Raw genomic sequence first — 23,260 nt, 5'->3', positions numbered from 1 at the left:
TTTTTTTTTTTTTTTTTTTTTTTTTTTTTTTTTTTTTTTTTTTTTTTAATGAGAAACATGGAGAAATAAATATATATATAGGTATACAAAAGAAGTTGAACAAACTAAAGGTCTTAGAGATGAGGAATTCCTAAGCTAAATAGGAGTAATTAAACAAAAGACCTCCCATATAAGTTGATCAACAAAAGAGGAGTATAACAAATGTAGTGAAACTACAAGGGTTTGCATTTCCTGATTTCACTGTACAGCGTTCTTCTCCACATTTTTCTGAATTCTTTTTAGATCTTTTGTCCTTTTTTTCTCCCCCAATTTTTGGGTTGTTTGTTGACGACTGATACTATCATTTTAGACCTTCCTTTATATATTAAATTTCTATAATTCATGGTGTATGATATCTTGGTGTCTGGTAATCTGTCCATCTTCTATTGTGTGCTGCTTGGATCTTTAAGTCTGTCTGTATTTTCTTGGCTGTTGGGCAGAAGTCAATATCATGTACTTAAGTTTTTAAAATATTAACCAATATTAAATGTGTATCTTTGCAGGTTATTAATTGCATATGGAAACATCCTGATGCTCCTTTGGTATATCTGATTTGCAGTCATCTAGGACAGGAAGATATATTGCAACAAGTATCCCAAACATTTGGTTCAAAGATATTTGTTGATGAATACACGAAAGCAGGTTACAAGGCTCTTGAACTTATAGATCCTGACATCCTCACTCAAGATCCATCCTCCCGCTTTCATCTGCTTCATGGATTCCCTAAACTATGTCAAACTGCAAAAGCACTGCTTGCAAATGCCCAGACCAATTTTCAGCCCGAACCTCTCGTAATACGCCCTTCGACTCAGTGGTATGTTCGTGAGGAATTGTCAGAGATTTGCAACACAAGGAAACAAATAATTAGTGAAGCAATTAAAGATCAGCACGGTATTTGGCATGTCTGCTACTCAATGCACTCGTCGAAGGAAGAACTAGAATGGGCCTTGCAAATTTTAGCACCAAAATGGGTTGTTTCAACCACTCCTGGTTGTCGGGCTATGGATTTGGATTACGTGAAAAAGAAACCCAGTTGCTCTAGTTTAACTTCCAATGGCCTAATCTGGAGGCTTTTTGGTTTAGCAGAGGAAAGTTCTTCAGATTTAGATGCTTCAGCGATTGAAGTGAGGTGTTCTCCTATAGTTGAAACATCCACTCTAAAAGATATGGATCCTCAACTTCAGCCTGCAAAATTGTATGCAGTTCCTAGAGAAAAGTTAGACATTTTGTCTTCAAGCAACTTGCCACCTCTCACATTATTCGGACGAGCTAGACTCGCCACCAAAGATGCTAATATGTTACCGGAAGAAGTTTCATATCCATCAACAGAGAATGAGCCTGTAGAAGCAGTTGGAGATAAAGTAGCAGACTTGTCCATTCACGATGCAAATGGTAGACCGAGTGACAAACCATCAAAGCATTCTAAAAACGAAATTAACTCCAAAGGAAAACACGAAAAATTTGCAAACAACAGGGTATTGTTAGCTGATGAAAGCGCCTCTCATTGCTCTGATTGGGCTAGGCTCCATACTTCTGAAGTAAAAGTTGTGTCCATGAACAACAATAACCCACCAGAAGCAGTCAGCAGTGAGGTAGAAGAACTTCATGTCCATGAGCAAGAAAGTAGAGGTATGGGAAACAAATCGTTAGACGATTGTGAAGATGTCGTTACCGTTCCTGAAACACACATTGGAAAGTTAGTAAAGGATGACAGAATAGCAGGGTGTAGTAATTCACATGTTTTAAGTGTTGGATCTTCAAAAGGTTTTAATGACAGGTTTAGAAAGTTGTACAGGTCAATGAATGTAGCTGTACCAGAGCCTCTTCCTTCGCTTGTGGAGCTTATGAAATCCAGAAAACGGGCAAAGCGGAATGCATATTTGTAGACATAGCTTAGCTCATAGCTACTGCCGGCTTGCTAAGTGACAAGGTACACAATCTTTTTATCAGTTTGTATTGCAAAGGTATATAGAGATGATAATTTGATTCCTTCTCCAAAGTTAGGAAGCTTAGAGATATTGATTTCCTTTTCAAATTCTTGATTGTTCAATGTTGATGAATAAATTTGATTAATTCATATGGTATGAATAAAAGTAGCACCAGATTTGGTGCTTCATTTTAAATGCTGTCTTATTGGTCTCTCTATTCTCTTTTCTTGTTGGGATCATATGTATGTATTCTGGTCCATCTATTAAATGAATGAAAAAAAAAAAAAAAAGAAGTTGATTTTATGTGTAGAATGTTAAATTACCTAATTAATAAGTTGTTACATGTTACTTGTCCTAGAACTGAATAGGCTCCTAAGTGGGAGTGGTTTAGCACAGCAGCCGTGATGATACGTTTAGTTTGGTTTTTGTGCAACATTGGTTGGTTGGTGAATAGCAGAAAGAGGCAACTTTTTGTTTGTTTGTTTGTTTTCTACAAATGGTTTGCATGGTTTACTTGAGCAATGGTTGGCAGCAAAAAGCAATGGATTAGGCACCAAATTTGAAGTTTTGAGAGAGAGAGTGCACCTGAATCACCCATTTCTTTCAAAACCATCCAAATTAATTCTACAATCTTTAAATTTAGGTATTGGATTTTAATATTGAGATCATATTGTAAATAAATAAAAGCTTTAGTTATGGGTTGGGTGAGGCAGCAATAAGTGAATGACCAGACCCCCCACTATAGTGTTAGTGGAATTTTACTCACAATCTTCATTGTTTTATTAACAAACTTTCTTGGTGTTCTGAAAAAGGGATTATAAATATTCCTATCCTTTTTATTATTATTATTATTATTATTATTATTATTATTATATGATTATTGACAGAAAATATATTTTTTAATGAAAAAAAGTCTGTGACAAACTTTCTTGAGTTTTAATTATTTTATTTATCTAAAAGTGACTGAACTTCAATTTTTTTTAATAAAATCATCATAATTGTAGGATCAATTTGTTTATAATCCAACAATATACCCTCTTCCTCATAGCTTCCTCTTAGCTCGGGTTAATGAAAGTGTGAGATTCTATTGTTCAAGTCTCGAAATCAATATTTAGGGAAATTACTTATCTATTTACCCTATTTGAAAAAGTTAATTTTATCTCATAAGCTTACATTTTCCACTCCCTTTTTGGTGAAGTCTCTAAAATGATAAACATATTGAATCGACGATAAAAAGCATTTTCACCCATGAGAATTAAATGATAAACCTTCATAGGCAGAAGATCATAATTCACTCAAGATTAAAATCGAGTCACATGTGATCATTGTATGAAATGCTAACCTTATCAATTAACAAATTTATAAAATGAGATCAAATATTTTATGTCTTCCCAGGAATAATTTGGATCAAATAATTTATAACAATTACGGAGTAAGTTGTATAAATAGTATTATCAATATAGGACACCAAACTTTATCTATATACTATAACCCTCTAAGTATTACTTAAACGTAAACATGTATCCTACTATAACCCTAGTGAATAATATTAAGCTAATAGAAATAAAATTATCAAAATTATTATTAAAAACCGCATAAATCCCTACATGAATCCATTTAGGTTATCAAATCCACCCAACAACAATCTAGACCTTTTAATTTTGTCATTAAAGAATTTCTAGCCAAAGTTTGTTATAAATTTTGAATTTTTAGATCTAAAAAAAATTTGAAGAGAGGAAGAAAAATAAATATTTTCCAGTAAGATTATTATACTTTAACCATGTTCATCCAAAATTTAGATAAAAATATATTTTTTAACGTTTTTAAAAAGGGAAGAATACTTTTAAAAGTTTACAAATATAGTTTCAAACAAACTAAGCTTTAATATTATTCAGTTTGGATAGAATAATTAGGCAAAAACAAAAGGAAGTGGTGATATAGCTACCGCTCAAACGCGTTACTTTATACCAATATTCCCATTCAAATTCCACATTTCCCCCAATGATTTTTGTAAGTTCCAACTTTTTGCTGATTTTGGGTATTATTATAATAATCCCCACAAAAATCCATTCCCTGTTTCTGTATAACCTGAATTCCATTCAACCCCCACGATGTACAACAAGTTTTGATTTCTCCCTGCCACCATCTTCAACTGGGTCCTCCACTTTTCCATGTAAAAGTTTCCTGTTTCATTCCGGGGGAAGAAAGAGTCAATCGATTCCTTATGGGTTCTTTTTATTTCGCCCAATTTCACTGATCATGGCGACGACGACTTTTCTTTCTCAATCTCCAAAAGGGTTGTAGTTTCTTCATCAATTATTCGGTTTCTCTTTACTTTGAGCCATGCTGTAGTTCGTCGTCCGTGAGTTTTCTGGAATCGAGAAGTTCATCGCCATGCTGTTGCTATGTGGAAGGTCTGATGATTCACAGGTGATTTTTACTATTTCTTCTCCAGCATGATTGCTGCTTCAACTTTAATTTAGAATCATCACCGTCTCTGTCTCGTTTTGGATGTTCAGATAGTGATGTCTGTTTAGGAAAGAAGATTATTTAGGAAGTTTTGGAAGCTTTACTTTTGAACTTTGGGAACTTAATTAAGTTTTTGTTTCTTTTTCTGGTAACTAGATGTGGAATATTGGGAAGTTAAATACCTTTGTGAGGAGATGGACAAATTCGGGCATCGGATTTGTAGCCACAACGCCGTTTACATCATAAACTCATAAGTTTTCACCATGATTAAGGATTTTTTTTAAAAACTTAATCCCTAAAATAGAATGATTACTAAAAGAATTAGAGACACAACACCATGAAAGTCTGGAGTTTCACAAGGTATATGAAGTTGCTTCAGAAGGAATTTTCATCGTCTCCTACTAAAGCCACCATGAAAGAACAATTAACAGACCCACTTGATTGGAGATGAAACTGGGCACCCCTTTTGAATTTTTTTTCTGCTGTATTCAAGCCTTCATAGTGGATGGACCATATAAATTTGTTGTTGATTTTCTTATGATTCATCCCCTTCTAGATTGCTGACTGCACTCTTTTTCCCACTGTAACAATGTCACAGATGATGTGTATACTTCTGTTTGAATTTCTTTATTTGTTTCTTCTTTTCCCCTTTCATTTTTGTCCATATTTGTAGTTAATCACAATGAATTATGAACTGTGTTATGAATGTTCTCTTCCTTTTTTATCTCTGTGATCGCTTCTCAAGGAATTCTAGCTAAAGTTTGGACTTCTATATCTTACATGGCAGTGTTCGAAAACGAGAGTTAATTTGTCTAGCTCTGGCTTATGCCTTTCTTCTGTTTTATAACCTGCCCCCTCCTGTGTTCCTTATAGCCGTTTGATACCCAAATGTATGCATTTGTAATACACAATAATCAGTGACATTTTTCATGGAAGTTCCTGTATCTACTTGGTCTTTTCTTCTTTAGACCTCTGCCCATAGGATCCCCTCGGGAGTCTTTGGATTCTCTATTAACCGAACCACTTTCAATATGAAATACAACTATATCGTCAGTGGTGGAAAAAAAGAGTGTTAGATTGCAAGTCATATGGAATAACAGGTCAGAGATTGACTGCAGCTATAAGAGTAGTTATCAGTTTTTTTTCCCCCCCACAATATTGGACTTCTTAAGTTCTTCATATTCAGCGTTTATCTGGGATTCTAGATTCATCATTTCTGTCTCATGTAGCGTTATTTTTTTTCCGCGGTAAATATATTGTATTATATAAAATTAAAGAAGAAATCAATTTATCCATAATTTTTCTTGTTGGCTCCCATGTAGGTAATAATTGGAGATGAAGCAGTTTAGAAAGAAACCACTTTCAATCTGAAATACAACTCTACGACTTTACTGTTGCAAAACGTGTGTCAGATTGCTAGTCATAGGAATAACAGTTCAGAGATTGATTGCAGCAAAAGGAGAAGTAGTTAACAATTTTTTTTTTTTCACATTGGTTACTTTCTTTCTATTCAATGTTGCATTTCTCCTGCTCTTCATATGCAGCGTTTCTCTGGGATTCTAGATTCGTTCTTTTCGGTTTTAAGTAGTGTTATTACTTTCCCCTGTAAATGTATGGTAATATTTAAAATTAAAGTTGAAATTCATTCTTATCATTACTTTTGCTTGTTGGCTCTCATGTAGGCAATAATTTGAGATGAAGCATTTTGAAAATGGTGGATCTGACTTGGAAGAGGGTAAAATGGGAAAGGAAAAAGACAAAGCATTACGCAATAATAGGGACCAGGCCTTATTGTCTGGCCTTGCATACTGTGTTTCCTCATGCAGCATGATTCTGGTTAACAAGTTTGTGCTTTCCAGTTATGACTTCAATGCTGGGATATCGTTGATGGTCTATCAGGTGAACATTATTGAAAATATGTTAATAAGAAGTTGACACTTATTTTTCCTTTGTAGAAGCTTAATATTCTCTGTTGTTTACCATTACTTTTGGAAGTTAAATGGAAGAATCGTAAGTTGTTGCTCCATTTATTTATGCAGAATCTTGTATCGGTGAGTATTGTAATCGTAATGAGCTTTATGGGCATAATATCCACCGAACCACTCACATGGAGACTAGTTAAAGTGTGGTTGCCAGTAAATATTATTTTTGTTGGGATGCTCATTACTAGTATATTCAGGTATGATCTTTCATTCCCTTATTGTTTAATTACAGAATTTAAGTATGTGTTTTCTGAAAGGAAGTTCAGAAAATTTTAGATTCGACATTTTTCAATGATCTTTTTGGAAATATGTGCATAATTGTGATTTTTTAAATGCTGATCATCGAACTTAGTAAATAATTTCATTTCTACCTACGCTTCTTAAGGAACATTGGCACGCAAGACCATCTCATGTGCCCCAAAGATTAAAAAATGGATTCAGTAATGCATGTCAACCATAAAGCTAACAAATACCGGATTTCCCCCCGTTGGCTTCAACTAACCGAACTTTTTCGAGTCTTGTATTGTATCTTAGTGCACCAAATAGTCTTCTTGCTTAGATGGCATATTCTTCTCACACTAATTCGGCTGCTAAAGTTTGTTCGGAATCTTCTGCTATTATTCAAACCAATTTTTCTAAAATGAAGCAATTAAGCAAAAGAGGCCTTCACCCATTTTTCCTTCTACCATTGTGGTTCCAGTTCTGTCTATCATACAGTCTCATTTCTGTGTCTGGTGCTTCGTGGATGACTTACATAATCATTGTTCACCAATATCTGGAGTTTTTCCTAAGATTCTATTTTTTTTTGTCTTAACCTTATTTCTTTGTCTACAACTTATTTGTAGGTTTGTGTTTCATGTACTTCCTCAGATAATTTTTACTTCTCCTGCAGTTTGAAATACATTAATGTTGCTATGGTCACAGTTCTGAAGAATGTTACCAATGTAATAACTGCAGTTGGTGAAATGTATCTATTTGGCAAGCATCATGACAACAGGGTCTGGGCTGCATTATTCCTCATGGTATGTAGTATATCTAATTATTGCTACATGGACTAGTTACAAAAGGGATATTTTAGTGTTATTTCATTGCATGCCATGGTTACTTTATTGCTATGTTTTGTATCTACAAAGATTTAATCTATAAGTTCTTCCTTTACGTGTTCTAGCGAATCTATTAAGAAGACGGTCTGCTTACAACCATTGTGTAAAAATTGTATATGACATCTAATAACAGGTTTAACGAAATTTGTTTTGAAAAATGTTTTCACATACTTTCACACAGATTTAATGCTTTCAAATGTAATAAATTAAATGATATTGAGATTTAATGGTATAAATATTCTCATATACTCTTCTTCTTCTTGATTTGATTTCTTAATTGCATTTATGTTTTAATTTCTATGGTAGTTGATGTCAAATTCCTAGATTTAATGGAAGAAATGAGAACTGACATTCATTTTTCTATGAGACGTCTTCGACAAGTTCTTGACATGTTCTCATGTTCTTGACATGACAAGTTCTTGACATGTTCCTAGTGTGTTTGAAAATTTTAAACTACTTAAAATTTGAGACTAATCGTGTGTTAGGAGCATGTCCATGTTTGGCATTGACGCTACTCAAAATAGAGCGTGCATGCTTCCTAGCTAATCAAAGAATGTAGGGAGTCAATTTTTTAGTTGTGTATATATATTGGTTTATTTAATGATCTCATCCAGTTTTGTTTGATGAGAGTGGAAAGAGGATTCAATCTTGAAAGCTTATTTTCGTAAGTGATGTGCTTAGTCCAACCATCTGGTTCCAAATATTTGATTCGTATTGGTTAAAGCTCATACAATTAAATGTCTACTATGACTATAACCAAAAGTGAATTTCCCTCTGCTCAAAGAATGTGCAAAGGGATGGAAGTGGATTTTTGAGAAGAGTGCATGACCTTATTATGCAAGATTGAGTGCAACTTTGTTCTTGTTGTTCTGTTTTGTGACATAAGATTAGAATTTCAGCTGTTCTAGAGTGGTATCTAGCTGATGGCTTGAGCCCCACAGAAGGAGGCCTTCAATTTATCAACCTCATGATAATCATTTAGATTTTAGGGGTTCAATCATTTAATCACTAACCCATTTCAAATGTTTCCTCCCTGTTGAGCTTAAAGCTTTTTTTTTCCTAGATGATCATGAATTCTAGAATAAGGAATTGAAATTCAAAGCTTTGTGCAGATAATCTCGGCAATAACTGGGGGACTTACTGATCTATCTTTTCATGCTGTTGGCTATACATGGCAAATTATCAACTGCTTCTTGACTGCTTCATATTCTGTGAGAACATAACTTGAAGGCTTTTATATATAGTTTATTTTTGTTCTTCCATTTTCAATGCCATCACTTTCTTTTAGTTCTATTTTCATCTGTTCCAGTTACTTTATTCCACTGCAATATCTCATCCTGATTGTTGGGGTTTTGTAGTTCTTAGGCCAATGAGAAGTTTAGTTGCTTTCTCACATATTAATTGGTTTTTCTTGTACACGATTAATTTGAAATTCGATCTTCCAATTGAGAAAAGAACAGCTGAGAGTTTGAAAGAGGTCACTAGGGATGCATCTTTCTATATTCTTCTTTATTCCACGTTGGCGTCGTCGTAGTTCATTAGCTTTTATGACACAGCCTGATGTTAAGTTTTTATGCAGTTGACACTACGAAGGATAATGGATACAGCCAAGCAAATAACCAAATCAGGAAACTTGAATGAATTCTCCATGGTCCTGCTAAATAACACTCTTTCTATTCCTCTTGGGATATTTCTTGGTTTTGTGTTTAATGAGATTGATTATCTCTCAAGAACGTAAGTAAACTTTGATATTTTCATCTTTTTTTTTTTTTTTCTTTTCTTTTTGTTGACAACTAAGCTCGAGTTTGATAACTATTTGGCTTTTAGTCTTCGGTTTTTGAAAATTAAGTTTATAAATACTACTAATACCTATTGGTTTCCTTGTTTCGTTATCTACTTTGTATGTATGTTTTCAAAAACCAAGCTAAAATTTTGAAAAGTAAAACAATTAGTTTTCAAAAACTTGTTTTTGTTCTTGGAATTTGGCTGAAAACTTAAATCTTTTCTTAAGAAAGGTGAAAACCATTGTAGAGAACCAAATGGTTATCAAACGGGGTCTAAAGTATTGGGGACTTCTTATTGCATTATGTGTGCTCATCCCACTAATTCTTAAGAGGCTTTACCTACTCCAAGGCTGGATTCAAAAGATCCAAGGGTTTTGAATGATTTAAGTTTTGTACTTGGAGTTGGAGGTTTAACCTTTGTTTTAGACAGTAGAGAGAAATTATGATGTTTTCTGTCGTGGAAATTTATAACATGTTAATTTAACGGGTGTGATGCTTGGCAGGCCGCTTTTGAGATCACCGATGTTCTGGCTGGTGATGACATTCAGTGGTGTTTTGGGTCTAGGAATTAGCTTCACGTCCATGTGGTTTCTTCGTCAAACTGGAGCAACAACGTACAGGTAAAAAACAAAGTCTAATGCTAATGCTATTTCTAAGATTCTCTCATTCATATGAGCTTGGTTATTAGACATATGACGAGGTGCAATAAACATACCAGCATTTTGAACTAAGATTCTCATGCTTTGTGCTTTGATACCATACTAAATCTTCATCTCTGAAAGCCCATAATTAGTAGGATTTCAAGATTGGCTTCTGACTTCACACCTTGACATGTGCAGAATCTGTTGTGTAACATCCTTTGTTCTAAATGAATCTTCTAAAAATCTGTTTGTCCGGAGAAAAATGGTGATACAATGTAACAGCCCAAGCTCATCGCTAACCGATATTGTCCCCCTTCCGGACTTCCCTTTAAAGTTTTAAAACATGTCTTCTAGGGAGAGGTTTCCACACCCTTATAAGAAGCGGTTCATTCCTCTCCAACCGATGTGGGATCTGTTGTTCCTCTCAAGGTTTTAAAACATGTTTGCAGATTATTTGTGTTTAATTACTTGTTCATTGACACAAATTTTTTCATGTTTTTATACCCAATATTTCCAGAAATTGCATGCCAACACGACATTTGAAATATGTCAACGCTTTTATAATACTATAGTTCAGATTTTCGGTACGAGATCTAATATGCACATCTGATCCCTGCCTTATAACTTGCAGTCTTGTGGGGTCATTGAACAAGATCCCTCTCTCAGTTGCTGGTATCTTACTTTTCAAGGTCCCAACGAGCGTGGAGAACTCCACGAGTATATTTTTCGGTAAGTTTTTCTCCTAAATGGTCGAATTCGGATATTGTATTTCCTCAGTAGGCGTAGAGTCTTTGATTGGCATATGCAAAACTAAAGAAATGGCATTTTGCAGGGCTTTTGGCTGGTGTCTTTTTTGCAAGAGCCAAAATTCGAGACAGAAGTTAATCTTCGATGGCGATATCCGAAAAAAAGAACTTTCCTTTACGTGGTGAACATAGAACTACCTGGACTGTAATTTGGAATAGAAAATGGGTAGCTAATATCTCCATAGCTGCTGCAGTTGATTGTTTGTTGGGTGGGTTGTTTCAGCTTTGTAATTGGCATGAAGCTGAAGAGATTTGTGTTGAAATGCTACTTTGATTTGGGTTTGTTGTATGGAAGGAAGGAAGGAAGGAAGGAAGGAAAGACAATGCAGCCCATTGGTTATTGTTTGTTTCATCAATGAACTCTTCTTGTTCTGTGTTCTTTTTGCTCTGTCATTCCATTACTTTTCAATGAACATTTCAAGAATCCAGATTGCTATTGTTTTAGGCCATAAAAATACTGTCAAAACATTAAAAATTGTTGTACGTGTTCGGATTGGAATTTCAAGCTTCCTTTGAAGTTCTTTAATGGTGATCCGTATCGGGGGAATGAGTTTGAGACTTCTTCGGTGCTTGATTCCTTCGTAAAACTTGTGGGTAATCTTGTTTAAAAGATGTCGGAATAAGTTTGAAGAGAAATGGTGGACAATTGCTCTCGAATTTAGAAGAAACTCGAGAGTAGGAAATCCAAAAATTCAATGGCTATAACTTGTGATTTGAGACAGACTTAGCTCGATTCTTGTTCCAAATGAAAGGCCATACTTCAAGAGAGCTTAAAACTATCGATTTGGAGATTGAGTTTCGTAATTAACTTGAAATTTAAGGATATTTTGGTAATTTTCCATTTTCTAAATATTTTATTAACTTTTTTTTAAAAATCCAAATTTTTATTTTTATTCTTGTTCTCATTTTTTTTCTTTGTTAATCAACTTGAAATCCCTTCTCATTAAGAAATTAAAAGTACAACAAGTTCTTTAAAAATTAAAAAAACTATATTTTTATCATTTATACTTATTTTTTTCTTATAATATCCATGTTGTGTCAAACTGGTAAGCTTTGCTTTCTAGCTTATAACATTTTTTCCATTCAAATTATTTTTAATGTATTTTCTCGCTCACCTTTTCTAAAGCATTTATCTCAAACATGACACAAAACTCAATCATACATTAAGGTTGTCCGTAAAGTCTGACTTTTGTACAACTAACTTATTCGTCAAATTATAATAAGTGTCGCACAATTGTTGTCTTGTTACTACAAGAGTGCGATTGTGACACATGACATGTATCCCTTGTCTAACCAATTATAGAGTTGATCTTGACCTCTGGATGAGGTCACCTCAAAAATTTTCCTACATTAAGTTTTTTTCCTATTAATTTCACCTAAAATTTTTTTTATTATCTAATTTTTTTTTATTATTTGAATAAATCGTTAATAATCTAATTTCGCCCATGACACATGACGTACTAAGAGTACGTCCACAATCATTCCACCCCACAATAAAACTTTATTTTATCTTTAATCTTTACTTCTTCTAGTTTCAAATATTCCTCTTCATAGTTGACGAAATAGTGCTAAAAAGATTATCTAAATTAATTAAAAACGAGTATGGTCCAAAACGTAATATGCTCGTACTAANCCGTTTTGCCCCCCTTTATTTGTGAAATCCACAACACAACCAATTCATTTTTTTTTTTAAAAAAAGCTATAATTATAATACATAATATTAACTAATAATAATAATAATAATAATAACAAAACTATACAAGTACTAATTGCTAAAACATTATAAAAAAAAAAAAAGTAAAATATATCCGTCTCTTCCATTCACTCAAATTTCATTAATGCTTATCCATTTGAAATTTCAAATCTAATTCAGTGAATCAAATCTATATATAAATATAAAAAATAAGTATAAATGTGAAGATTTTTAATTTAATATAGCTTTTTTTAATTTAAAATATAAAAATTATTTGAATTTAATAAAAGAAAAATGTTTTTGCTTAGCTTAATTGATAAGGACATTATAATAAAAAAGAAAAAAAAGAAATCAATTTTCTGTTGTTTGGCAAGGGTAGTTTGGGTATTTAAAACAAAAGATTAGACCATTAGACTTAGGGTTCAAACTACAAATAAAGCATCGTCTATATTCCATTAAAAATTTAAAAAAGGAAAAAAAAAACTTGAGTTGCGCGTACAAAATGTCCTCCTTCTCCGTCTCCTTCTCTGTTCCATTCTCGATCATCATCGCCTTTTCTTCTCCTCTGTTCTCAATTTCTCACATGCAAATTCAAGCCAAATCTCCATATTCAATTTCAATTTCATTCTGAATGGACGGTGAGAAATCGAGTTTCGCCTCTCTCATCAACCCTTCCTGCTCCTCTCTTCTCCTCCTCTTCATCTTCATCGCCGTCCTCACCCTTCAAATCGCCACCAGAACTCCTTTTCCGATCTGGATGCCTTCCTCCACTCTCACCACGGACACCGATTCCGAACCGACCTGCTCCGCCTTCTTCCACAGGGATGTAGCGCCGGAGACGGTGGTTATGTCGATAACGGATTTCGGAGGAGTGGGAGACGGGAGGACTTCCAACACGGAAGCGTTCCGTAAGGCGATCGAGTACATGCGGCGGTTCGGCGAGAAAGGCGGGTCTAAACTGGTCGTTCCCAAGGGCAGGTGGGTCACGGGCAGTTTTAATCTCACCACTAATTTCACGCTTTTTCTCCAACGTGGCGCGGTTATTTTGGGCTCACAGGTCCGCCTCTTCCTTCCCCTTTTTTTTCTTACTTTTATCGCATTATACTAAATTATATTCCGAAAATTTAAATAAATTATTAAAATTATAGGAGCCGAATTAAATGTATATATATATATTTTCTGGAAACTCTGCGGTGATTTTTTTTTTAGAGCTGGGTATTTATTTATTTTAATTTATTATGGTTTAGAAAGGGACAAGAACTTTGTGATTCTGGGGAAGAAGAAAAGGCCAAATGGAGTTTTATTACTTACCAGAAAACGAAAAATCTGAATGCTGACTCTGGCGGTGTCACCTATGTTGTTTTTTCACATTTCTTTTTTAAAAAAAACAACCAAAATATATTTTGTGATGTCGGGAGGAGAACCTTCCCCTAGGAGACGAGTTTGCTAGCGGTGGATCTGAGCGTTACAAATAGTATTAGAGTCAGACACTAGACAATGCTAGCCTTCTCACTATTCCTTCTCGCTGTTCCCCAAAGGGGTAAACACGAGCTAGTGTGTCATAAGGACTCTGGCCCCTAAAACGGTGGATTTAATGGTGGTCGCACGTCAATTAGAGAAAGGAAGAGTACAGCAATGGGTCTCGAATGGGGTGGATTGTGATGTTTTCCCACCTTGGTTGGGGAAAAGAACAAAAACACTGTTTATAAAGGTGTGAAAACCTTCTCTAGCAAACACAAAAACACGGTTTATAAAGGTGNTTTTTTTTTTTTTTTTGAATTATTATGAGAGGGTATTATTTGAAATTGTTGAATGAATTATTTTGTTTATATCAATCATGGTGGCATGTTAGTGTGAAAAAAAGATATGTTTTTTTAAAATATTTTATATTTTTTGTTAAAAAAAAAAAAAAAAAAGGATCCAGATGAGTGGCCCATTATAGAGCCACTACCTTCTTATGGAAGAGGAAGAGAGAGATTGGGAGGAAGACATATCAGCCTCATTCATGGCAATGCCCTTTCCAATGTCCTCATCACAGGTACTCCCTCTTCTTTGCCTCTTTGTTTATATATATATATTTTTATTTTGGCTCCTTCTTCAATGCTGCCATTTTATATTCCCTCAGGATTCTTGAATTTTGTAAACTAATGGCATGCTACTTTTCTTTTCTCAACTTCATCGCTCAGCCATTTATATTGGATTTTAGGGCCCATTTTATACCATTCTTATTATTTTCCCAATCTTTTGTCAAATCGGATCCTAGTAATGCTTCGTCTACATTGCCCATTGCCCCGGTACATTGAACTGAAAATAGTGTGAACTCTTTTGCTATATTTCGTCTAATGGTCTAACTCCATCGCCCCGTGTCCACCTCTTTTGGGGCTTAGCCTCCTTGTTGGCACACCGTTCGGTGTCTGGTGTCACAATCCCACTTTGATGGTAGCGGACTTGCGATTGTGCAGCACTCACTTCTTAGTAACAAGTGAGTTAAGTCTATTCGTTCTTTCGTCGCCTACGGTCAAGCAACGTATGCTCGAACCTCTGGCCCTGATTCAAGAAGAAGGTTTTAGAAAACAGGAGCAGAGAGATTTTGAAAGAGGGTTTTCAAAGCAAGATTTGAGAAATTGAAATTGGTGTTATATGGGAATGTAAGCAAAAAGGCAATAACAAGGACTTACTGCATATAAGAAGTTGATAACTAGTCATATCCGTTATAGTACATTTTGAGTCATTTCATATCTGTCAGGCCTAGACATGATTTTTCCGAAATGTCATACTTCTTATAAATACAAAAGTAAAATACTACAGCGTGGAAAGACAAAGGATTTGACTTGTCATGGGCATGCGGCCATGGGCAACATGCCTTAGACGAGCATAACCGTGACACTTGGCTCTGATACCATTTATAATAGCCCAAGCTCACTTCTAGTAGATATTGTCTTACTCTCTTTTGGGATTCTCCTCAACGTTTTTAAAACGTGTGTTAGGGAGTGGTTTCCACACTCTTATAAAGAATGGTTTGTGTCTCTACTATCAGTATGGGATCTCACCATTCGTATTGAAGTCGTTTAGCTATGTTTATGTTTGGTTTGAAGAAGTTCTACATTATGCAAATTTGTTGAGTGTGTGAATTTTTCCAGGAGAGAATGGAACTATTGATGGTCAGGGGAAGATGTGGTGGGACCTATGGTGGAACAGGACATTAAATCACACAAGAGGCCATCTTATAGAGCTCATAAACTCCCACAACATTCTCATTTCCAATCTCACCTTAAAAAATTCTCCCTTCTGGACCGTCCATCCCGTCTATTGCAGGTTTCGATCTCGATTTACTCTGTTCGATCCACGACTTCTATTTGGTTCTTAAACTTCTCTTCTGTATTTCAGCAATGTCGTTATCAAAAACATGACGATCTTGGCTCCCCTCAACGCCCCGAACACTGACGGTATCGATCCAGGTATAGCTTCTTTTCTAAATAATATACACAATTAAGATCTAGAAAACAATGGTGAAGTTCTAAATTCCAAACGCTCATCTTACGCTCTAGATTCGAGTACTAATATCTGTATCGAAGACTGTTACATCGAGAGCGGAGATGATCTAGTTGCGGTGAAAAGTGGATGGGATCAATATGGAATCAACCTTGCACGTCCGAGCTCAAATATCATTATAAGACGAGTATCTGGCACCACTCCAACCTGTTCAGGAGTCGGAATAGGAAGCGAGATGTCGGGTGGAATATCAAACATAACGATCGAGGATTTAAACATTTGGGATTCAGCAGCCGGTGTTCGCATCAAATCGGACCAAGGAAGAGGAGGGTACATTGCAAATATTAGTATAAGCAACTTTGTAATGAACAGAGTAAAGATGGCTATAAGGTTCAGCAAGGGTTCAAACGACCATCCGGATGAAGAATGGGATCCAAAGGCAGTTCCCATAGTTAAAGGTATTTTCATAAGCAATATCACGAGCTTAAATTCAACAAAGGCTCCTGTTCTGAATGGCATAGAGGGCACATTATTCGATGGTGTGTGTATGAAAAATGTCACTATTCTTGGTCTCGCTCCCTCCGCAAAGTGGCACTGTGCTTTCGTGTCGGGCTTTAGCAGTGCGGTGTTTCCTACGCCATGTCCTCAGCTGCAAAACATCACGGTCTCATCGATGTGCTCGTGATTTTAAGCTTCTGCAGGCACAGTTTTGCTTACTTTTGGGCATCACATGAGACCATGACATATGCTTGGAGCTTTTCAGTTTTCAAAATTTGAGTTATATTACGACGATGGATCGATCGAGGACGTGCTGCTAGCTAGACATGAGCAGCAGCTACACAGGTGATGTGTGTAAGTTTTTATGGTGAAAAAGTGGTTCTATTTAACAAAATTCACACATGAGATTGTGAGATTTTAGTGACTGACCCAACCATCCACATGTTGTACAAAGTGAGGGATCTGTGTTTGTAACATTTCATAGTTATTATTTATTACTATTCTTTTGTTTGGAAATAAGAGGAAAGTTAGGCACCTTTGCTACATATCCAATTTCCCTTTTCTCTCTCATATTAGATGGCCTATAACACATTCCATTATCGTATCAATTCTCGCAAAAAAATTATTCAAACGGTCTCAAGTCGTACGAACAACATATCTTAAGTGCAAAAATCCGATGTTCGATAGACTCTAAAGTAAAAATGGTAGACGACCCTCAATGTCTTAATCTAATTTATAGGCTACAAACAACATGAAAATGCATCTACCCTAACTTTACTCTCATGGTAGTCACCATGATGTTGTCATTAGTGCAGAGGTGTCTTGTCGTTACTTGAAAAGTAAATGCAGTACATGGCTTGAATATTTTAAAAAAATACTTAGTAAGTGACTCACTATTGAGGTCAAAAAATGCAATCATGTTTGGAATCTAGTATTTTATAAAATGTCATTTCATAGTCTTGGTCTCAACTTCAAGTCGAGGTTGAATTAGATATATAATATTTACACATGACCCATGCACGCGTACATGTAACCCCAAGCGAGCTCATATATGTATCCCCTGAACCTGGCCTTTGACTAGCGTATACTCACATTACCAGTATACCACTGGGGAAGGAAGCGCACATAGTGTCATGGTATGCATAATGTCGTATTGTAACATCATAGTGTATGTGTTCATACTAATCATAACAGGGAAGTATACTGATGCACGTAATATACAATATGCATATGGTCTCTGTAGTTTAAAATCATAGCATGTATATGTAATGCGTATGTCTTCGTTCATTTCATACTTAACATGATCAATTTATATCATTTCATAATGTAATGTATAACATGGTACCACACTTTCGTAACACAACACCATCATCAATAGCACAATGTGTCAACATGATATTCCATAACATTAAAATATCTTATAATTACAACATATCATAACATAATAACCAAACATTAACAATCACAAGGTAAGACACGAGTAAGGGCTACAAAGTACGCATCATTCATACTTCAAACAAGTAATCCAACCGAACTAGTAGTGAAGCAACTTACTTGAATAGCTTAAGTCCGAGAAATCTTAACTAATCCTTGGAGCTAGTTCGAATCTGTCATTTGAAATTCAAGCTGATCTATGTCGTGTTCATTCATGCATTTATTTCTACATACTTAAAAATCTAGGACGTGCCGACCACACTAAGTTTAACTTGAAAATAAAACATCTTAAAACATTTTACTTATCGATCTCACTTTTTTTTAAAAAAAATAATAATAAAAAAAGGGTTTATTAGAAAGAAAAAGAAAACATTAATTGATAATCTCTTTCTCATATAATATAGTTGGAAATTCATTATTGCTCTTACATTTGACAACCAAGGAGAAACTCACACTCCATAACAAAATTCTCACTTTGCTAAACTAAGAGCTTCCCATACCAAGAAAGTCTATAAATGGAATCCTCCTCTTCTGCTCCCCCTTCATCTCTTCCGACCCGGACGATGCCACCACCGCCACCGACTTCCCACGCCCATTCTCGAGCGTCGGACCCGCCGTGAGAGGACTCCATTTAGGGGTCATCTTTTGATGGGAGGATTGGAGGACGTTCGAAAAGGGCAATAAGCAATGACGAGACCTTAGGATGTTGCTGTTGTTAGTGAATATTGTGAAACGTTCTCTTCTCCTTCTAGCCATTATAACATGGTAGTGATTCTTCACTGCATTGTCTGTTCTTCCTTTGAAGTGTCGGGCTATTAACGCCCATTTGTTCCCGTGAAGCCGTTGAAATATCAAAAGCCTCTCTTCTTCTTCCTCCGTAAATGGGTTCTTGTTTATATTCGGATCCAGTTGATTATACCATCTCAATCTACAGCTTTTTCCTACGAAAACAAAAATTTTAAAAGAAATTATCTTTAAAAGATTACATATANTTTGATTTTTTTTTTTTTTTTTTACTTCCTTCAAGCTATCATTTTTTCAATTAAATCATTACAAATTTTAAATTAAAAACGTCAAAAATGTAATTTAATATATGTTTTTCAACCCAAAAAAAAAAAATATATATATATATATATTGAAAACCCTCATCGGAAAACAAAACTTCCATTCCATACTCCGCCGGCCACGGCGGCGCAGCAGTTCATAGAGAGAGAAATTAATAATACCAGATCTAGCCTCAAAATGTTCAGCAATGTAATTCCAATTCTGAGGGCCAAACTGTTCAACAAGCTGGCGGAGTTTATTGTCCTCCGCCGGCCGCCAGTGGCCTCTGTAGCACGTAACGCCACTGCTTCCACTGCCGCAGCCGCCGCCACCACCACCACCACCACCACTGCTGCTGCTGCTGCTTCTTGATCCTATCATTCTCATCAGAACCCCTTAGAGAGTTCAAAGAAATGGGTTTTGCTTTCTTTAATATATATTTCTTTTTGTTCATCAACCCAATTTTTATTTTTTTATTTCTTTTTGTAAAATCAAAATTACAAAAAATGCCATTATAAGGCATTTTGTGATCTAATTAGGTAATTGGGCTGGCTTCTCATAATACCTTATTTGGGATAATCCCATCACTACAATTAATTCCTCCTCCAATTTTCATTTTCATTTTCATTTTTTTTTTAATTTATCATATATTAGGGTAACCACATTAATATCAGTTGGAGGAAGTTGGTAAACTCCTTCGATCATACACGATATCAATTATTCATCGGTTTAGTACCACACCCATATCCAATTTAATACCCACACCCTATCATATCATCACGAACATCCGTAATTTCAAGAATGAATAGGTTATGAAAAGTAAAATTTGTAGAGGATTAACAAATTGATTAGTTTGGGATAAGAACAAGTGATGAACTAAATATGGGTAAAATAAAGGCACTGTTTTTGGATGAACAATAATAGTTAGCTGAGATTCTGATGACATCTGAGATTTCCAAAACTGGTTATTTCAGAGGTCAAACTCCATACTTTAATTAAATACTTGATCCCACAACTCATAATATTATTATAATAATATAATATAATGTGGATCAGTTAAACGTTCAATTTAATTTTGTATCTGATACGTTATTTAATTTTCAATTTCATTGTTGATTTTGTCAAATTGGGTCATGTAGTATTTGGGTCGAGGTTAAACAAAACTCGATTTCAAAATCCGAATCGAACGATTGAATATAAAAGTCATTAATATTTAAGTCTAATCTCAAATGTCGAGAACAAGTTCCAAACACGTTACAAAGTCCTTCTGAAAAATCTACTATTAATTCTATGTTTAATTAGTCCTTACAACGTATCAAGTTAAGTAGTTCTGGTGCACGTTCTAGTCTCAAATTCATTTGATTTTATGTTTTAAAAAATTTCTAAATGAAAATTTTACTTTAAGGGGACAAAATTTGTTATTAACCTTAAAAAAAAAAATTAAAAAAAAAAGGAAAAAGTCAAAAAAGAGTTAATATGATTCTTACAAGGAATGTATTATTATATATATGGTAATTTTTGTGGTTAATTTATTTAAAAAAACAAAAAATTCCAAATTTTAAGGCATAATAATTGACTTCTCATCCTTCTCACCCAACAATTAGTCAATCACCTTTGTATTTAGGTTAAAATTCTTACTTAATTCTAATTTTAATTTCATTTTTTAAAATTAATTTTATTTTTTTTTTCATTTTTTCATTTTTTTTTTATAATTTATTTTCTCATAATATTAAAATTGGCCCCGAGTTACTCGTTATAGATCAAAACACTAAAATTCTCCCATTTTTTTCAACGAACGTTTAAAAAATGCAAATGAACTTTAACTCACAAAAAAACCCAAATTAAAATTAGAGATGTTAATTTAACGGAATTTGCTTCTATTTATTTATTTATTTATTATTAAAGTAAATAAGTTATTTATTATATTATAATATTGATTTTTAATTTTTTTTAAAAAGAATTATTATTATGGTTGAGAATAAAATTTAAAAATAATAAGATTTTGGTCCTCCCATTTTTCCTTAATTTTGGGCAGACTTTAATAATCTCCAATATTGTAATAATTTTAAATATTATTTTATTTTATTTTATTTTATTTTAAGCCCTTAAATTCCCTAATTCTTACCATATTTTTTTCACTCTCATTCTTTTGAATTTCTTATTCTTCCCTTCCTTCTCCGGCAAGAAACCTCCTCCGTTCACATCTCCGTTCAACCACCGCGCCTCCGCCGATCGCTGCTCCGGCATTATCACGTGACTTCACCGTTCTGCACGTGATCTTCTTCTACACCAACTGTGAGTTGGTTTACTCGATTCGAATTAAATTTTTCTTTTTTTTTTTTTGTTTTGATTTAAGGGTTTCTGATTTTATTATATATATATTTTTTTTTTGTGCGAGTAAGAACATGGGGAGAGGGAAATTGAGCATGAAATTGATTAGTAACGAGAAATCTCGAAAAACTACTTTTTCTAAGCGAAAGAATAGTTTGATGAGAAAAGCGTACGAGCTCTCGACACTTTGCGATGTTCGTACTTGTGTCATTGTCCACGGTCCGAATCAAAGCGACCAATCTCCCATCCACACATGGCCGTCGTCTCGTGACTCAGTCAATGACATGATCGCTTCTTACAAATCTAACTGTCTCCACAAACGAACCCGCAAGTCTTTTAATCTCTTCGACTTCTTTTCCGACCGGAAAAAGAAGATTGAATCCGACATGTCCAAGCTTCGCAAGGACGTTGCAAAAGCCAGGTAATTGAAACTACTTAATTTTTTAAGACCCCACCAAAAACGACAATATCTTGATCATGGTTCGATTGTTAATATCAGGTATCCAAAGTGGGATGAACGGCTCGAGTGTTTAATGGAAGAACAATTACGAGTACTAATGGTCGAGATAGATTCAAAGCTAGATGCGACAAAGAGAAGGATTGAGAATGTTGAGGAGAGGGTATCAGGAGGAAGCAACCAAACCCTAAATGCAAACATGAACAAGAACCAATTGATATCATTTGAGGAAACACAGCCCATGATGGCATACAATCAAATCCAAGCAATGCCACAAGATCTTCAAGCTGGGAGCTCAGCTGTTCCAATGATTCAAATGGATCATGAGTTTGAGAATTTGAATCAATTCATTTATGGGTCATCACTACCTCAAATTCATGGCAATTATTTCCAAAACCCTAATTTTTGTAGTGATCCAACAAATGGGATGATCATGGATAGCACACAAAGTTACTCAATGTGCCACTATGGAGTTCCTCTTGCTCCTACTCACTCAATCATGCCATTGTCATACATGCAGCTCACGGATGATCAAATGATGATGGGTTGTTCTTCAAATTCTCAAATGGGATTGCCTAATGCTTCAAATCAAGTTAATGATCAGCTTGATTACTTCAATTATGAGTATTTTATGAAGAACTTCTAATGTATTAATCACCAATTAGTGCTTAATTAGCTGAGGTTAGTTGGTGTTAATTATGTTTTAGGATAATCATTTCTCAATTGCTAATGTTTTTTTCTTTGGTTAGATTGGCTAGATGATTGGAACTTTTCTATAGTAATGTTATAGATGCAAATATAATATAGTGTATTTTTATCTATCTATTTAATTATAGTAATCTTTTTTTTTTTTAAAGAAAAATTATTATTTATTGTCTCATTTTTGTTATTATGCAAATATTCTATTTTAGTGATGAATGTATTAGTGAGATAAAATTAATAGTTGTCGGGAGAATCGTGGTGCTCGAGTTTTTCGAATCTACAACTGACCACCTAGCCTCACACCCATAACTGGGTATTTTTTGTCTTACGAGTTATGTCTTCATGCTTCGTAGTTAATTATTTAACTTTTGTTATTTTATTTACAATTTAATATTATTTATGGTATAAAAATCGGAAGTTATTAATGTAATCTTGAACAATATGTGGTTGACATACAAGGGATCGTGTTTAAGTAATAAGGGTCTATAGTATATGGATATGATTGGGTGCCTTATCTTGGTAACACTATTAATTCAACCCACTTTGTATCGTCACAAATGATTTGATTCACATTGTTCATGTGGAAACATGTGAGTGGGGATATTTATACAATTGATGTTGATTCAGAAGCGTAGACGTTAGAATGGTCAAAATATTTTGGGTAACTTTTGATATAACTCGGTATTTAAATTCATTTACTTTCCACGAAGTACTATGAAAAGAAAATGATAGATTGAAAGTAAAAGTTAGAGAGTCCCTTCTCAACCAACACAAAAACAAAAATTTCCAATAAAAATATATTTAAAATCTGTTAAATGAAAATAATAATGTTTTAAAATTACTCGCATAATTTATGA

At 34.4% G+C, this 23,260-nt stretch overlaps 5 protein-coding genes across 9 annotated transcripts in view; 4 read left to right on the top strand and 1 right to left on the bottom strand.

Moving 5' to 3' along the window:
- Nucleotides 1-2,213, top strand: part of LOC111794563 — a 6,317-nt gene extending 4,104 nt beyond the window's left edge. For 2 of the 4 annotated variants that reach the window (XM_023676596.1, XM_023676595.1), the window contains exon 4: nt 543-2,213. In XM_023676596.1, coding sequence (XP_023532364.1) covers nt 543-1,925 — 1,383 coding nt within the window. In that variant the 3' untranslated portion in view covers nt 1,926-2,213. The remainder of the gene's footprint in view (nt 1-542) is intronic. The other 2 variants (XM_023676598.1, XM_023676597.1) reach the window with 1 other exon arrangement.
- A 1,727-nt stretch (nt 2,214-3,940) lies between these two features.
- LOC111795397 (GDP-mannose transporter GONST1) lies at nt 3,941-11,180 on the top strand. 2 transcript variants are annotated; one of them, XM_023677804.1, is made up of 10 exons: nt 3,941-4,397; nt 5,759-5,900; nt 6,119-6,335; nt 6,476-6,615; nt 7,311-7,440; nt 8,634-8,732; nt 9,101-9,255; nt 9,809-9,925; nt 10,578-10,675; nt 10,779-11,180. In XM_023677804.1, exons 3-10 carry the CDS (start codon nt 6,132-6,134, stop codon nt 10,829-10,831), a joined length of 996 nt encoding a protein of 331 aa, XP_023533572.1. In that variant the 5' UTR covers nt 3,941-4,397; nt 5,759-5,900; nt 6,119-6,131; the 3' UTR covers nt 10,832-11,180. The 2 variants fall into 2 exon arrangements, with proteins under 2 accessions (XP_023533572.1, XP_023533573.1); XM_023677805.1 differs by lacking the exon at nt 5,759-5,900.
- A 1,722-nt stretch (nt 11,181-12,902) lies between these two features.
- LOC111795396 (probable polygalacturonase) lies at nt 12,903-16,978 on the top strand. Its single transcript, XM_023677803.1, has 5 exons — nt 12,903-13,502; nt 14,363-14,483; nt 15,586-15,760; nt 15,833-15,903; nt 15,994-16,978. Exons 1-5 carry the CDS (start codon nt 13,077-13,079, stop codon nt 16,620-16,622), a joined length of 1,422 nt encoding a protein of 473 aa, XP_023533571.1. The 5' UTR covers nt 12,903-13,076; the 3' UTR covers nt 16,623-16,978.
- A 1,258-nt stretch (nt 16,979-18,236) lies between these two features.
- On the bottom strand, nt 18,237-19,345 carry LOC111795585 (transcription factor CSA-like). The gene is made up of 2 exons (XM_023678098.1): nt 19,096-19,345; nt 18,237-18,810 (listed from the first exon to the last, which is right to left on the bottom strand). The coding sequence occupies exons 1-2, from the start codon at nt 19,298-19,300 to the stop codon at nt 18,353-18,355; spliced, it is 663 nt and encodes a 220-aa protein (XP_023533866.1). The 5' UTR covers nt 19,301-19,345; the 3' UTR covers nt 18,237-18,352.
- Nucleotides 19,346-21,068: 1,723 nt separating this feature from the next.
- On the top strand, nt 21,069-22,493 carry LOC111795584 (MADS-box transcription factor PHERES 2-like). Its single transcript, XM_023678097.1, has 3 exons — nt 21,069-21,208; nt 21,316-21,665; nt 21,744-22,493. The coding sequence occupies exons 2-3, from the start codon at nt 21,319-21,321 to the stop codon at nt 22,345-22,347; spliced, it is 951 nt and encodes a 316-aa protein (XP_023533865.1). The 5' UTR covers nt 21,069-21,208; nt 21,316-21,318; the 3' UTR covers nt 22,348-22,493.
- Nucleotides 22,494-23,260: the final 767 nt, after the last annotated feature.

Source organism: Cucurbita pepo, chromosome LG05 (genome assembly GCF_002806865.2).
Source record: "Cucurbita pepo subsp. pepo cultivar mu-cu-16 chromosome LG05, ASM280686v2, whole genome shotgun sequence".
NCBI classification, from domain to species: domain Eukaryota; kingdom Viridiplantae; phylum Streptophyta; class Magnoliopsida; order Cucurbitales; family Cucurbitaceae; genus Cucurbita; species Cucurbita pepo.
The sequence above is the reverse complement of the archived record's forward strand: the minus strand, read 5'-3'. Positions and strand labels throughout refer to the sequence as shown.

What these genes read in the sequence shown, in the direction of transcription:
- LOC111795397 (XM_023677805.1), top strand. Translation starts at nt 6,132, where the DNA reads ATGAAGCATTTTGAAAATGGTGGATCTGACTTGGAAGAGGGTAAAATG. An exon ending in ATTGATTATCTCTCAAGAAC is followed by an intron (nt 9,256 to 9,808) that starts GTAAGTAAACTT and finishes GATGCTTGGCAG; the next exon opens with GCCGCTTTTGAGATCACCGA. An exon ending in ACTGGAGCAACAACGTACAG is followed by an intron (nt 9,926 to 10,577) that starts GTAAAAAACAAA and finishes TATAACTTGCAG; the next exon opens with TCTTGTGGGGTCATTGAACA.
- LOC111795396 (XM_023677803.1), top strand. Translation starts at nt 13,077, where the DNA reads ATGGACGGTGAGAAATCGAGTTTCGCCTCTCTCATCAACCCTTCCTGC. An exon ending in TTCCAATGTCCTCATCACAG is followed by an intron (nt 14,484 to 15,585) that starts GTACTCCCTCTT and finishes GAATTTTTCCAG; the next exon opens with GAGAGAATGGAACTATTGAT. An exon ending in GTCCATCCCGTCTATTGCAG is followed by an intron (nt 15,761 to 15,832) that starts GTTTCGATCTCG and finishes TCTGTATTTCAG; the next exon opens with CAATGTCGTTATCAAAAACA.
- LOC111795585 (XM_023678098.1), bottom strand. Translation starts at nt 19,300, where the DNA reads ATGAGAATGATAGGATCAAGAAGCAGCAGCAGCAGCAGTGGTGGTGGT. An exon ending in ACATTTTGAGGCTAGATCTG is followed by an intron (nt 18,811 to 19,095) that starts GTATTATTAATT and finishes TTGTTTTCGTAG; the next exon opens with GAAAAAGCTGTAGATTGAGA.
- LOC111795584 (XM_023678097.1), top strand. Translation starts at nt 21,319, where the DNA reads ATGGGGAGAGGGAAATTGAGCATGAAATTGATTAGTAACGAGAAATCT. An exon ending in AAGGACGTTGCAAAAGCCAG is followed by an intron (nt 21,666 to 21,743) that starts GTAATTGAAACT and finishes TGTTAATATCAG; the next exon opens with GTATCCAAAGTGGGATGAAC.